Genomic DNA, 15908 nt, shown 5'->3' with positions numbered 1-15908 from the left:
CCCCTTACTCGGCAAACCAGAGGAAAAAACTTCTTGTCCCTTTGCCTTTTTCCATGATAATCTCAGGTAGGCGACCCAAAACGTAGCCCCATACCCGCTTGTCTGAAAGAACGAGGCCTCCATTGAAGGATTTCCAAAATAGGGCCAATTTTAATCATCTCTCCATTCAATCACAGTCGGGATAAATCATATCTGAAGAGATTTGCATAAATACAAACCCATCAAAGACTTTTCATCTTCAAAAGGGTCTTTTTTTTTCCTTTCCAAGACCCCAACAGGCTTTGTACTGTAATCATCTGAGGTCACAACCCGGTGGGAGCCTGGCTGCCATAGCAACGTGAACGCTGGGGGCTTAGTCGGGCATGAGGCAGGCGGAGGGGAAGTGGGGCGGGGGGGTTCGTCTGAGAGTGTGAAAAGAGGGTGTAAGATAAATCTATTTTTGTGACAGAAGAAACAAGATAGATAGATGGCGGGCCATTGTGGGGCGATGGCGCTGATATCACACACAACAACAGACATTGTTGAGGAGAGGGAAAAAAAAACTTCTTTTAAAAGCCTCTAAGCGTCTCTGATTACATGTTTCCGTCCCCGTATTCTCATCTTTGGCTATTATGCACTTGGGGAGGCTGATTTACACGCCATAAGAGGTTCTTTCATTGTGCTTCTCTTATGTACAGCAGCCATTAGATGTCAATGGCTCTCACAACTAAGGCTCTTTAATTGGGACTCAATTGGGGTGGGTAAAAAAAAAAAAAAAAAAAAAAAAAAAAAGAAAAACGAAAAGAAAAGTGGGGGCATAACGCCTCTTCCAAGCAAGCCCTCGAACAATTCAGCAAAGAGCAAGAGAAAGGAAGCGATAGCGGGACAAGTTTCAATTAATTTTGCTTCAAAAGGAGGCCAGATTAAATGTTTCCTGCCTGCTGAAGTGTTCATTTCACAGAGGGGAAGCGGAGAAAGGGATAAGGGGAGGTTACGGTAGGAGGAGGAGGAGTGGGACGGGGGCGCCATTCTTTTGGCTACACCAAATAGTGTGGCGGGGCAAAGAATGCCGCACGGCTCCGAATCTGTGTGAGAATTGTCCCGCAGACAAAAAAAAAGGGTTGCTTTGAGAGTAGGGGGGGGGGTTACGCCTGTTACAGCCCAATAAGGCCCGTCAGTCACAAAAGCGGCTGTGGGGGTGCGGTTGAGAGGAGGAAGGCCCCTGCTAAAGATTTTCCAAACAAAAGGAAACAAGCGAGTCCATCTTTTAGTGACAAATCAGTCTAGAGGCTCCTGGGCTAATATCAATAAAAAAAAAAAAAATAAATAAAAAAAAAAAAAAAAAGGAGAAAAATAAACAAGTGAGGGAGGGGCAACATGGGGAGGGAGGGAGGGAGGGGATTTACTGCGTCTGCCTTACAAGAGTGGAGAGAATCAGACACATGCTTGCAACACAAGACGCTTCAATGCGCATGCAAAAGCTGCTGAAAAGGCCAAGAAGACCACAATGGAAGAAAGAAGAGTTTAGGTGATAGAATAGAGGAAGCATCCCAAACAACACGTGTCCGCCTGCTGCTGTATTAACACATTCAACACAAGTCATGTAAATAAACCGGTCACTTTTCTTCTCCTTTAATTAAATGCACTAACCAAACAATCGATCGCTGTTGTTCTATAAAAGAAGAAATACAAGATGACCAAGATTGAACATAAAAGGATCCTAAAATGAGCCACCTGGCTTATAGAAATATAAATCAATATTGAGTGACTTTTTTTCTCTTCTCTCCAATAAACCGAGTTTACCAAGAGGAGACAAATGCTGATAATGACTCAGACTCATTTTATGAGGAAGCGATTAGGGTAGAGACAACCCCCCTAAAAATGGCAGCAAATTCTGTTTTTTGGAAGAATGGATGCACATGTTCATCTGGCTGAAAAGAGACAAATTCACTGACATCAAAATTCTGAAATACATGTTGGAACTCGTTTATTATCGTTATGTCGTATCAAAATTTGCACTTTAAATTTAAAACACAAATTTCTGCATTGATTGTTGAAATATTTATCTGTAATAAAAAAATAAATGAACGGAAATGTGAATATTCACCTTGAAAGTTGATTTACTCATGTATGGAACAATCAGAAGTTTACTTATACCATATAGAAGACATCTATTTATTTTTTATCTTACTTGTAATTTGAAGAAACCCAAGTGTATTGTATTTTAAAAATTTGATGGTGACACTTTGTCACAAATCAATTCAATTCCCAAAAGGAAAATGTGTCCTAGTTTGACTGGTGCTGTGGAATGGATTGTGTTTCACCTTTAAGTTTACACTGCAACTCTATTATGAATGGGCATACTTCAGCTTTGATTAAATACACTTTTTGCCGTGACATGTTCCGGCTACAAAGTAGTCTTGAGTGAGCTAAGGCAAAGGCGCAGTTGTGAGCTCCATTACGCTTATGAAGCAAATCCGTACAAATGTCTTGAGCAACAGCCAAGAAAAACACCGCTGTCCATCCACGATCCTGCCACAGGGATCAATTCCCACTTTTACTGTGAAATGGAAAAGCATGTTATGATTGCTTTGAAGTGGTTTCATCTTACTTCTTGAGTTTGGATACTACCACGTTTCATGGACCCAGAGGACATGGGAAGAAATATCACAGGGGTTTTTAAGTTATGTTCTTTGCATGCACCATTTTGTTTTGCTGAAATGGGTCACATGTGGTTGTCTCATATTGTAAACCCTTTTTATTATTTGACCAAATTGCAATGATTGATGGTGGAAAGAGAAATGTTGAATTTTATGTTGTTGTTACTTTGTGGAGATGGGATGATAGCTCTCTGAATATCCTCAACTCTTGTTACTACATTGGAAAAAAATTGGATGGAGCTTAACTTTCTCATAGTTGAAGTCTTGTGGACTTGTTTGGACAGCGAACTTGTTCTGCTCCATTGGTTGCAGCCAAGTATTAAACTCTATTTGGCCTTTATTTATTGGAAAAGTGATTTCCCAATGATGACTTTCACATATTTTTAATGATTCTTCAAAAGAGACTCAATTACCATTAAAGGTGTTTCAATTAGGGTTTTATGATGCAGATTCCGATTATCCATGAGTGATATTAGAATTGTGAAATCACTGTAAATTATACATTTATTTAAGTAAAAGAACTATGGCGGCTTACAAAATGTAAAATACACATTTAACCAAAAGGGTCGTAAATTGTCATGTTAAAAGTGTGTAGCCCAGTAACCAATAAAATCAGAATTGGTAACAATGGTTATAACAAATTAGCTTCCATTACAGCCACTGTACATAAGTTCAGTTTAGTGTATTTCTACTGAACGGCAAAAGAAATACTGCAACCATGATTTCCTTTGCCTTAAGAAACAATAACCTCCAAGACGCAACAATTTAAGAACTTACCCACTGGACTTCTTTAGTGTCTTCCACTTTGGGCAACATAAGAGCAGGTGGGAGAACCTCAGCCTGTAGGACAACTTGTAGGTCAGCCTCAGCTAAACCACTGGACACAGAGTTAACCCTCACACACTTCTCCGTCCGGCCCAGGTTCAGTTCAGCCAACATCTTGGGAATGTTTTCCCTGGCCTCTGCCTGAAAAAAAAAGTTGACATTAGGACTAGTGGCGTTGTCAGGTCGAGTAGTAACAACTGCACATTTAGGCACAAAATAAAACACATTATACTTTGTTCTTTTAAAGTAAACATTGTGCAAAAACAGAGCAGGAAGGGAGGTGAGGACGATAGATGGAGGGTGAAAAAAAAAAAATCAAAGTGAGGGGTCGCAGTTCCAAATTCTACCAGTAACAAAACATATGCCACTATATTTAAAACAGATGCCAGGGAATGGAAAAAAAGGGGTGTTGGAATGATGGGAATGACGTCCTGTTACTGAGAGGAAAAGGCGTTCTCTCGCTGGGAGAAATGTGGTCTGAGTTAAACAACATACGGAAACGGAAGCTTATAAGTTGTCAGGTTTGATCAGCGACTGAAGCTGTTGATGGACCATTTTGGGTTTTCAATAATGCTATTCAGTGTATCAGGGGAAATTAAGCTAAAATGAAATAGAATGAGCAACTGAGTTTGGGTGATCATTGAGAAGTTTGCTTGATCAGTTAAGGTTGAAATTGCAACTTCTTAAAACAATGAAATCATCTGCTACTACTTAACTAGCAATTGTAAACATTACCAAGTTACTATATACCAATAAAAAACCGATGAAAGAGAATGAAGCAAGGTTACAGGGAATAAGTTTACATTCTGTCATCATTTGGCCAAAGTTATTTTGTTAAGGGTGTCTTGTGCATTTGCATTCAAGTTTTTGCTCTCATATTCCTTTTTTTCTGTCATTCTGTTACACTCGCCTTCTTTTGGATAAAAAAGGTAGAAATATTTCACAATTAAATTGCTATAATTTGTCTTGCAAATGTTTTCATTTTCACAATCAATCAACAGGATTTAATTTTAAAGACTATCCTGCAAGTAAAATGAGACCTTGTAAAATACAGAAGTATGATTCAAAGAGATATTGTCAACAAATATAATGGAAATGGGGAGAGATACATGAAAATATATGTAAATTTAGGTTGACTTTCATTAGACCCCCTTGGGACAGCTACCGAGACAACAGTCCGAATTAGGAGCTACGAGAATGCAGAACTGTACTGTTATGAACACCTTTGAATGAATCAAATACAGTAATAAAGCGCATATATCTGATTATACGCATAGAAAAGTATCAAACAGTATTTTAAAAGGGTCAGTGTCGGTCATCTAGGGTTGGCCTCGACTAACATGATGATCTTGGAACCTCTCATTGCACCATTTTACCGTCACGCTCATGAGCCATCAACGACCGCAAGCTTCATCTTTTGTAATTTAAAACGCAAAGGGTTATTTACAAGGCCATAATTTATGTTTCATAAACCTGCCAGGACATCTGTTGTTGGTGGTGACCGTGGAAAACTGATTCATGTGAACTACTGTCTGACATTGAGCACCGGACCAAATCAACTGCCATCTACAAATCAAGCAAGCCTTGAATATTCTTGGATCAAATAGGATAAGAGCTGAACGGTTCCACTGTAACTAGAAACTGAATGAAAATGCTGTACTTCTCTTGTAATGGTGTACCAGAAACCTTGATGCTATTCTTAAGGCCAAGATGCCAAAAATGTCAGGGAAGATGGTCAGCTCACAAAGCAAAATAAAGTAAGGAATAATATTCTACAAGACACCTTGACCCCTATGGGTTGTGATACTCAAGGCTTGAATAAAAACCTTTGAACAAGATTAATGGACAGCCGTCCAACAGGTTCCTTCAAAGCTCCTTCTCCCTACCACCTGGTGCCCCATGGAGCGCTCTCCCCAACATCAGCTCCATTTCCTCTTTGATTCCCTCCATCATCTTCATCATTAGAAGCTGACATGCAGAGAAGGCAGGTGGGTAACTAGTCAGCCAGTAAAGGCAGGGCCGCTGAACGTGAGCGAACAAGCAGCTCCTTAACGCGCGTCCTGGAACTCGGGATCCCGTCGAGTCCAGTGTACACTTGTCTCAGCATGGCTACCGCCTTGTTGACATCACACTCGACAAGAAAATGAACGTGGAGTTAAAGTTCAATAAGGAGGATCTAACTCTACCAGGTTATTCCTGGACTGCAGTGTTTCCGCTTTCCAACTGAGACAATTCCAGCAAAACTAAATCTGAAATGAAAAGGCCGATTCCAAGATTTCCCAAAGCAAAGATTCACCAAATTTGAATCAGCGCACACTCAGCATATATATATATATATATATATATATATATATATATATATATATATAGATATAGATATAGATATATATATATATATATATATATATATATATATATATATATATATAGATATATATAGATATAGATATAGATATAGATATATATATATATATATATATATATATATATATATATATATATATATATATATATATATATATATAGATATATATATGTGTTTTTCAGATACTGTACTTGTATGGCTCTATGACTTGATGCTAGGCTCAATCCCTGTTTGTGAGTCTTGGCAGCCACGTTGAAAATTTGCATCAAATCTGGCCCTTTTTTGGTGTCAAGCACACATTCAAAGTTGGAGGTAAACATACCCTTATACTTAAAACTCTAAATACAAAATATTCAGTATTCATGGACCAAGAGACTAAATCAATATTTCCCAGGAGCTTGTCAAGAGTTTAGTCATTCGAGACCACTTCAAGGCAGAGCAGATCTTTTAGTGTCTGCAGGAATAAGTACCAACACTCAACCGAGGTCATGCAGCAGTTGACAGTTGACTGCATAATTTATGTAAAATTGAAAATCTCTGGTGTCGGACACCAGTTCATGCATAGGCCATAGCTCATATCGTGACTGCACCGCCGACAGCAAAAAGGTAATAGCGCGTAATAATGTCATGCACTGAACATCTAATCTCCACTCAGATGCTCACACCACAACGAGGCAGATTTTTCTCTGCTTCAATAACTCACAGGAAGACCAGCGGAATGAAAACCATCAATTTGCTGATTCATATTCAAAAGTAACGATGTTAAGTCCTGTGAGCAAAAGAATAGGATAGGATAGAATAGAATAGAATAGAATAGAATAGAATAGAATAGAATGCCTTTATTTTCATTGTACAGCAGGTATACAACAAAATTGGGAGCGCTGCTCCGTTGGTGGTTTGTAGGGTGGAATGAGGGTGGGATAGTAAAGAATATAGAATAGGCATATATAAGGATGACAGTGCAGAGTGTAACTTTGTCTACTGGTGCAGGATTGGAGTAGGGCATTACAGTTCAAGACACATTTTTAAGGTTCCAAACAGCATCATATTGAAATTGTGGTTTGTTGTTTGGAATTGTGGTTGGTTTGTTCACCCCACAATTGAGATTTGGCCTCAAATGTCCATTAGAGGATGCACGTATATTGTTCTCCCTCAGCTCACTCTTGATTGACCATACTGGAGGTGTGAATGTTTTTTGTGCGCTGTGACTAACTGCCGACCCGCCCAGGGTCGGGATAGGCTCCACTTAACGGCAAATCCAATTTTGTAGTCAGACCAATAGAGTTGAACAATACCCTGGCCCGTGGGTGAAATCCAACCACTTGCTATTTTTAATCAGGCCCATCAATGACTGATACAAAATTGACCTCATCATGAACACAATTATTCCTATGTGACTGCATGATCTTTGTTTTCAAGAGCTGAATGTTATTTGTATGGTCAGAGTTTGTACAAGGTTGCAAAAGGTTGAACAAACGTTGGCCAGCCATTGGTTAACAGTTTTGACAATTGAACATTTTCTTGCCATAATCAAGTAAACTTGTAAACTTGTTCATACAAATTTCAGTAAATTAACTATGTAATCAGTGGAATCTCAGAATGTAGTAGTAACTGTTTCCTTTGTTCGTTTTTTGGGTTTAGAAGCATTTTATTTTTAAAAAAGAATGCTCCAGTAAATTATTGACAAATTGTTGTGCATTGTATTTTAGCATGTTTACTGTCACTTTGTGTCACTAAATTATTAAAGCTCTTGGCATGACGTGCCGTAGCATTTCAAAACTACAAATCATTGTTAAGTTATTTCTGCATAGCCTTTGCAAAAGCTGTTTATGCTGTAATCCTGTTGGTTGCAAGATGGTGGTGGGATTCCTAAACCTTCAGAACATAAGAAATCCACAAAATGTTGAAAAAGAGGGAAACAGAAAGTATCCTCGCATACAAGTAGTTCAGGTCAACAGTATTTGTGTACTTGTCTGGTAAACATGTCTGTGTGTGCGCGTGTGTGCATGTGTGTGTGTGTGTGAGTGTGCATGTGTCTGCCTCCGCAGGCTCATGAGAGTGAGTGAGGTGCCTACCCCTCCCTCCCACGGGGTCTGCCAAGCCACCGTGCCATCTGGAGAGGAAATCGAGTGTGAAGTACAGTATAGTTTGGGAGCAAGCTCCGTAGCGGCGGCTCAGCAGTTAGTTCATTAGTTCCAAATTTCCAAGGATTAGGAGAGAATCTCTAAGGCAGGGAAGGCAAAGGAGGGCAGGGGGTAGAGAATGGAGGGACCCATGTGGGGAAAGGAGACAGAGAGACACACGCCAGGGAGGGGAAAAGTGGACCATAGGGCAACCAAGAGACCAGGAGGGAACCATCTTAACCCAGAGGAACCTGGAGCGGAGGGACGAGTACAAGAGGAGGGCAAAAAAGATAGCGAGGAAAAGATGAGGACAGAGGACAGGTGTAGCCGTCAGTTCCGCTCCAGGGTTTCAACTCCCCCTCTTCCTCCAGCCCACTGATCATACAGATATGATGATATGTGTAAGAGTGTTAGAGCAGTCAGCCTTATCTTCCCTCCCTCCACTCCCCTACGGGTCCATGCTGACAGTTAGCAAGCTCTCCGTGGCTTTGACCCTTTGGTCCGTCTCTCATCCCCGCTTCCTAAGCAGCCGGCGCTACTGCCAAGATGGAGGGCGGACATTTTGGGAGTCAAAGTGGCAAGTAATTAAAGTAGGTCCTCAGCAAGTTTTAAAGGTGAAGGTGGCAGATCATAAAAAGCAAACATTAAAAGGTACACTGGCGAGAAAAGAAACTCGTAAAAACTGTAAGGTTTTGCGTACAGAAAAGTAATTGTGAAGAATCAAAGAAAACTGTTTTGATATGCATGGCAGTCACGTTGTAAAGACTAACTATATGCATGGGTTTTAAAGTTTAACGTTTACCAGACAATAATTTAGTAAATACAGAAAGGAATCAAAAATGGGTAATCGCCTGTGCTATGCTGTGATTTACATATGACCCGACTAGTCCAATACTCACGACGATACACACATTCATTCTATTTAAATGTTATTTTTCATGCAATTTCATCTTTTCATTGCAGATCCCTAACATATAAATGTGAAACAGAGGATAGAACATTTCATAAAATAGCTTTTCTTGTGGTGCAATACACTCTTGGAAACAGCTGAAACATTGATAAATGATTGTATACCTTACTATTATTGACAGGATTTGTTCTAATAGGATGAATTTTTGATACCTGTAGCATTAGTTGAACCTAATATTTTGTCTTCTTTTATTAAAAAGAAGTAGGTTGAAAGCAAACTCTTTCGGATGCACTTACATACAGGGTCAGAACCTGGGAATTCTTCTTGAGTCTAAATGGCTGCATTCCTGTGGACCAAAGCTGTGACATCATCGCGGGGTCACAGCTCTGAGCTGTCAGTCACGCGGGCCGTCATCTTATTGCCTTTGTCTAACTACAGGAACGGCCTGCAGCCATATCAATCATCTTTATTATCATGACTTAAAAACCTTTGTTAGCTCACTTTTTTTTTTTCTTTGTTGCACCCGGGCCAACTCTTTATCCTGATCTCCAATCACAATTTCATGGACAGTTCAGAAGGGCCAATGGAGAGGTGGCGTGAGCGGGAGGAGAATGCTTTTAACCTGCTGCATCTGCTGCTTTCCCACTGCTTGCCCAGTGGGACGTGGTCACCTTGTTTTAAAGAAGGCTTGGGAGGGGGGCATTGCTGCCTTTATACCACCATAATAGGGAGAAATGTGCTTGCTTGAAACATCTTACTTGGGTAGTTTGCCTTTATGGGATTAAGTGTGAAAGCACCTGTCGGCCGGAGAGTTCTAATTTAGGTCAAAAGTAAGACCATTATTGAAACGCAATTTGTGAATATGGATGATTTTTAAAAATTTTTTTTAATCAATGCATATAGATATTAAGAATAACAACAAAAATGTCCCAAATCTGAATTTTTATCCAGATCTGCACACTAGCACTTAAATTATTATTATTTTATACGTGTTCTATGCCATTCTACACCATTTCTCATATAATAAATTTTGTACCATATATTTTATTACAAGTATACAATGTTTTGGAGGAATGTTTATATGGCTATAAATAGTTCTAATGCAAAGCTATCTACAAAGGGATGAGCATCAGTGTTTGATAAAAATATGTCCCGCAAAAAAATGTCTAAAACAAACAAACAAAAAAATCAAATACATTTTTGTTGCATTTAAGGTAAAAAACTAATTGGCCAATTTCAACACGTATACTTGTTTAAATAACATAGTATGCTTTCTCAAACAAAAAAGAAGTTTGTTGTGCAGTTGTATTTATGCTATACAAATAACATCACCATGACATCAACCACTGATGTTTGATGTCAGATTGATGTTGAATTAACATCAAATGCTCTTAGGGTACCTTAATGTTGACGTCACCATTTATGAATTGAGTGTTAATCTTTGAATGGTAAAGAAAAAGATAATGGTAAATGTGGACCAAAAAGATGCAAGAGGTGGTTAAACAGTAATATGGTAAAAAAAAAAAAAAAAAAGAAAGAATAAAGAACAGGATTGATTTGATCCTGATGTTTATATAAAAAAAAAAAAAAAAAAAAAAAAAAAAAAATCACAAATATAAGAATATCAGAAATTTTCCAGGGCGTTATCAAGTGGACATTTTGAAATGACAGACATCAGAATGGCCGTGACAACAGAGCTGTGGAGGAAGTGCTTTTACTAGGACGCAACAGGGAGGGCTTTTCCTGTTGGTTGGTCTTTTGCACTCTGATATTACTCAGTCAGGCCTTCTCCTATTGGGTGCACCTTTTGACATCATTGCAGCCCTGATTCCAGTCACGATGCAAAGCAGGTGCACCCTGACAGGACACGCCGTTCCATCATCACATCCGCGTAGCACACGCCATGAATAATGTTATCGACAACATACTACGTTGTTAAGTGGTAAATGCAGGGCGAAAAGGTCTTAACGCTATCATTTACAAAAACATCTATTTTAACTCCGGTTTTATTTGCTTTTTTAGACTCCAAAAACATTTCATCATAAGAATTGTCACAGAACATTCAGTGAAAAAAAAATCTCTTTTAAACACTAATGAGATTAAAAAAAAAATCCCAATCTGAGTCCAAGTGGTCCAATTTACATTGACTGTTTTTTTCCTGCCCTCTACCTGTTTTGCTAAACAAACTCAACCACCTTCAGTGGTAGTTTCAGAAACTGCTGTGCTGGCACCGGCATATAACGTTCACTATCTGACACTTCTCCCAACCTGTTAGCTTGGAAGCAAGTTTTTAAAGCAGCACACCAAATGCTGTAAAATACAAGCAGATCGCCTTACACCTCTGTTGCATTGGATCTTTGAATAAAACAGGCTAGAGTAACAGGGTGCCAACATGGTGGAAATAGCACAATAGTTTTGAATGTAATCCTACCATGAAAAAAAACAATTTGGGATTACTACCTTTTTGCTGAGGGCAACGCCATCCTCACAGTCTAAAACGGCGCAATCAACGTCCAGTGTGGCCAGTTTCTTCAGCTTTCGCTCATCATTGCCGGGGCAGTAGAGCACGGCTCTGCGGGGCACATAGGGCAGCAAAGCACCTGCAGTGTCATGGTGGTGACGCCATCCCTTGGTGAACAACCTGAGCCCGACACCATCCCTGTTAATAAAAATAGATATGCACAACATAAGCACACATTAATTCACGTATTCGTGGCATACATTAGAAGACCTTATACAGTATGAATGCAGGGTTGAGGACACTGAATAATTAAAGGTTGTTGTTGCATTCATTTTCATAATATAAACAACTTTAATGGTAAACATGTTGACAACAGTGAAAGTCTATAAATGTTTGGAGGGGTTTGGTTCTGTTTGCCCTTCAGCTGCTCATTGAAGTGGAGGGGATATATGCGATGACCTAGGCTTTAGTTTTCTTTTGTTGAAGACAAACTCACCCAAACACTCAGCCACTCATATGCTAATGCAGCCACACTGCTCAGTGTCTCGGGGAGTTGGCGGGGGTGGTTGTATAGCAGAGTCATGGAGTGGAGCACAGACCTCCGGCAAGGCCAGTTTTGATAAAAGCAGCAGCAATGAGATGTGATGAGTGTAAACATTTGTCATTCTATGCCCCATCCACACAGCCACGCCTCAAGTATTCCGAAAAATACCTTTGTTCTGCAAAACAAAGAACGTTTTAACTATGATTTAAAAAAAAATAAAAATAAATCAATGCCGCAGAAATAGGGGTAGTGGGGAAATATAACAATATTGATAAGGAGAAAACAGTCATGCAGCCTTTGTCATTCCAGAGGATAATTACAAATATTCACAGATTAAAATCGTCAGTTGAGAAACTCAAATATATTCTCAATTCAAGATATTCAATTTCCACACTTGTGTACCGTGGAACTTCAGTTTAGGAATGACCTGGTTTGCAAACGATTGGATCCATGAACACTTTTTTTAAAAGAAAAATGAACTTGGCTTACACGCAATTTTTGGTTTCTGTTTTATGTGCCTGATTTACTAACATCCCCAAAAGCAAGCAGAAAATTGCATTGTGTGTTTGCATGTTGGCAGGAGTGTTGCACATGATTCCTAGGATGATCTTTGACTAAACTGTGCTCTATTAGTAGTTTTTTTCCATCAATAGTTGGGAGCTGTTGATTTGAAAGGTGGAAATGTCATCCAAAGTTGTGGCTCAAGACGAAATTGTGCCTCCAGCCATCTCTGTGGTGTGCCACCTATTATTTTCGGCAATTCGACTCAGCTTCCTAATTGAACACCTTCACCAGTGAGCCGGAGGAGATGGGATTTTTATACATTCGGCAAGACAGTTTCATCGTGGCAATGAAAATTAGGAAATGACGGTCCGTCCATCACACTCTGTCTGTACATTTTGCCCTGCTCACGTCACAAAGAAGCATTCTCTATCATTCTTTCCCTGCTCTGCAGATGGGTTGCAAGAAGAATCGATGAAGAAATGCATTAGGGTGGACCTCATGTTGTATATGGCAAGGATAGAAGTATGCTCGGAAAAATATAAACATATTTGTTTCAGAACAATCAAATGTGTTGACCAACACATTGTGTCTAGTTCTGGAAAAAAAAAAACATAAAATGTTGAAGGAACATTTTTTGAGTGTTATTTATTGTCTTTGCCACCTTGCAAATGTTCTCACTAAGAAGGATCATATAGTTGGTTGATTGTGTCAGTGACCTTTTGTGCGATGGCTACAAAAGGAGGATGAAGGGATTTTCTTTTGTGGTTTTACAAAGAATTATTCTACAGTTCACTTGTCTTTGGCTTTATTAAAAAAAACAGAAAAAAAAAGAGGAGGCAAAATCACGTCAACTACCGCTTAATTCTGTCAACAATGCTCCCACGTGCCCTCCAGTCATTCTTGGCTCTAATCTGCTTGTGAGTTGTCATAGCAACTCCTGTAAATTAGGCTGATTCTTGCATATATGACATAAGTATTTGGACTGTGAAAAGTGTTCAATCAAGGAAAACAGAAAATGTGTCAGAGGGCTGATGGGTAGATAGTAATAGTAGATCAAATATTTGCAGGGGAACCTCTAATGTTGACTGCCCCAATAGGTTCATTGAGCTATATAATTAATATTTGTGATAACAGCGGTTGACGTATTTCAAGAAAGAGATGTTAGCGACATAAAAATCCTGTACGTGTATACCATTAATACTCTAAGGATCATGTTGTATTCCAAGTTTCAACTGGAGGACACAATCACTTATAAAATTGTATGTACATGACAATTATAGATGATTTATCTATGACATTATCTTCATTTTTTTTTTAAGAATCTGGATTACTTTTAGTTTCAGTAGCCTACACGTGGTTGACAAACTGTTCTGTCTTGCATATTAAAACCAGCCCCCCAAAATTGCCATATGGGATTATACTAACAATGTATTTCCCTTCCCGTCATTTTTCCGGATTTTACAAGAAAGGTTATGATAACACGGGGCTTTGTGGGTATACAAGCGTCTGTAAAGTGGTGGGACATGGCCACAGCAGCTGTGTTTACTGGTCCGAGATCAGAAGTGAGTGTGTGTTTGTGGGTTTATATGGTGCTGGTTCTCATTAGCAAGAACAGCGGCGGTGGCCATGGCAGCAGACATGGGCCAAATGGCACTCAAAACAAGGCAAGGACAGGCAGAAATGCGGGCCCATTTTTTTTTGTTACAAGGGTGAAATTAGTCTATATCTTTTGGAAACATTGTGTTCATCCTTCTTATTAAGTAGTTAAGGGGAACAAAGCAAAACAACAGCCACACACAGACCGAACTAGAATAATGATTCTAAGAGACAATTAATATCCCATGCCGTGTTGAATACGCTCCAATAACTTGTGATTTTACGTTGCTTTTCGTTTTTATGTGTCATCGTTGTGTTGAATTAATTAGCCTGCAGGAGTTGTTTCATTATCACAATGTAATGCATTTCCTGTAACTCTACAGGCCTCCAACTGGCATCATAATGGCCTAATTCAGGTGGTAATATTCATTGTACCACATGAATGATGGCAGATAACAAGAGGCCACACTCCAAAACAGAATGACAACAGCCATGCACTCAATATGTAGATTTAGACAATTACCTCCAGCATGGAGGTGCAGGTAGATGCTGTGTGGTAAATGTACAAAATTAAAGATTTTCCTTCCAGCCCCAACACACACAATAATCACTGAGTGATGGATATGCAAACTACGTACATTACTACATTACTCAACTCCATCCATCCATCCATCCATCCATCCATCCATCCATCCATCCATCCATCCATCCATCCATCCATCCATCCATCCATCCATCCATCCATCCATCCATCCACCCACCCAACCAGACCCACCCATCCATCCATCTTTTTCCGCTTATCCGGGCTTGGGTCGCAGGGGCAGCAGCTTTAGGAGGAACTCCCAGACTTCCCTCTCCCCAGCCACTTCATCCAGCTCATCCCGGGGGATCCCAAGGTGTTCCCAGGCCAGCTGAGAGACAGTCTCTCCAGCGCGTCATGGGTCGTCCTCAGGGTCTCCTACCGGTGGGACATGCCCGGAACACCTCCCCAGGGAGGCGTCCAGGAGGCATCCTGATGAGATGCCTGAGCCACCTCATCTGGCTCCTCTCAACGTGGAGAAGCAGTGGCTCTACTCAGAGTCTCTCCCGGATGACTGAGCTTCTCACCTTATCTCTAAGGGAGAGCCCGGACACCCTGCGGAGGAAACTCATTTCGGCCGCTTGTATCCAGGATCTCGTTCTATAGGTCACGACCCATTACTCAACTCTTTAATATTTATAGAGCAATTTAAAACAACTACCACTGCAAGTGCTGTACATCAAACAATGCAAGTCATACAACAACAAAAACAGTTAAAACAAATTAATAAATATAAAATCTAATATGGTGGCGCACTGGTTAACACATCCACCACACAGTTAGGAGGGTGCAGGTTCAATTCTATCTCCGGCCCTCCCCGTGTGGAGTTTGCATGTTCCCCCCATGCTTGCATGGGTTTTCTCTGGGCACTCTGGTTTCCCCCCACATCCCAAAAACACGCACGCTCGGCTGATTGACCGCACCAAATTGCCCATAGATGTGAGTGCGAGTGCGGATGGTTGTTCGTCTCTGTGTGCCCTGCGATTGTCTGGCAACCGGTTCAGGGTGTCCCCCGCCTACTGCCCGATGATGGCTGGGATAGGCTCCAGCACGCCCGCGACCCCCGTGGGGACAAAGCGGATCAAAAAATGGATGGACGGATGGATAATTTCAGATGTTATTTTCACACTAAACTGCATGAGGTGCTCTAGGCCTGTGGAATAATTGAAACTGCAACTGACGAGGAGTCTGACGTAAGCCACGTAGAAGAGGAAGCGCTGCATCTTCTACCTCTGGGGTTAGCGGAGTTGTTTATATAAGTGACACAGAGGGTGAAGATTTTGTTGGATTTAATGATTTGGAGTGACGCGGATGGTTTGATAAACATGTTATTTATGCTATAGTTATTTGATTAACTCTTA

The 15908-nt window shown here is 40.2% G+C and overlaps 1 protein-coding gene across 2 annotated transcripts in view; it reads right to left on the bottom strand.

The window, feature by feature from the left end:
- The window catches only part of clybl (citrate lyase beta like), a 48196-nt gene that overhangs the window by 11619 nt on the left and 20669 nt on the right, over positions 1-15908 (bottom strand). For both annotated transcript variants that reach the window (XR_015067264.1, XM_085920512.1), the window contains exons 2-3: positions 11323-11521; positions 3417-3605 (exon numbers count right to left, since the gene is read on the bottom strand). Coding sequence is in view for 1 of the 2 variants with exons in the window: in XM_085920512.1 (XP_085776638.1) it covers positions 3417-3605; positions 11323-11521 (388 nt within the window). In the remaining variant the exon portion in view is untranslated. The remainder of the gene's footprint in view (positions 1-3416; positions 3606-11322; positions 11522-15908) is intronic.

The sequence above is a fragment of the Syngnathus leptorhynchus genome, chromosome 9 (assembly GCF_054491065.1).
Source record: "Syngnathus leptorhynchus isolate UIUO chromosome 9, UIUO_Slep, whole genome shotgun sequence".
Taxonomy (NCBI): domain Eukaryota; kingdom Metazoa; phylum Chordata; class Actinopteri; order Syngnathiformes; family Syngnathidae; genus Syngnathus; species Syngnathus leptorhynchus.
This window is presented reverse-complemented; position numbering and strand designations above follow the sequence as displayed.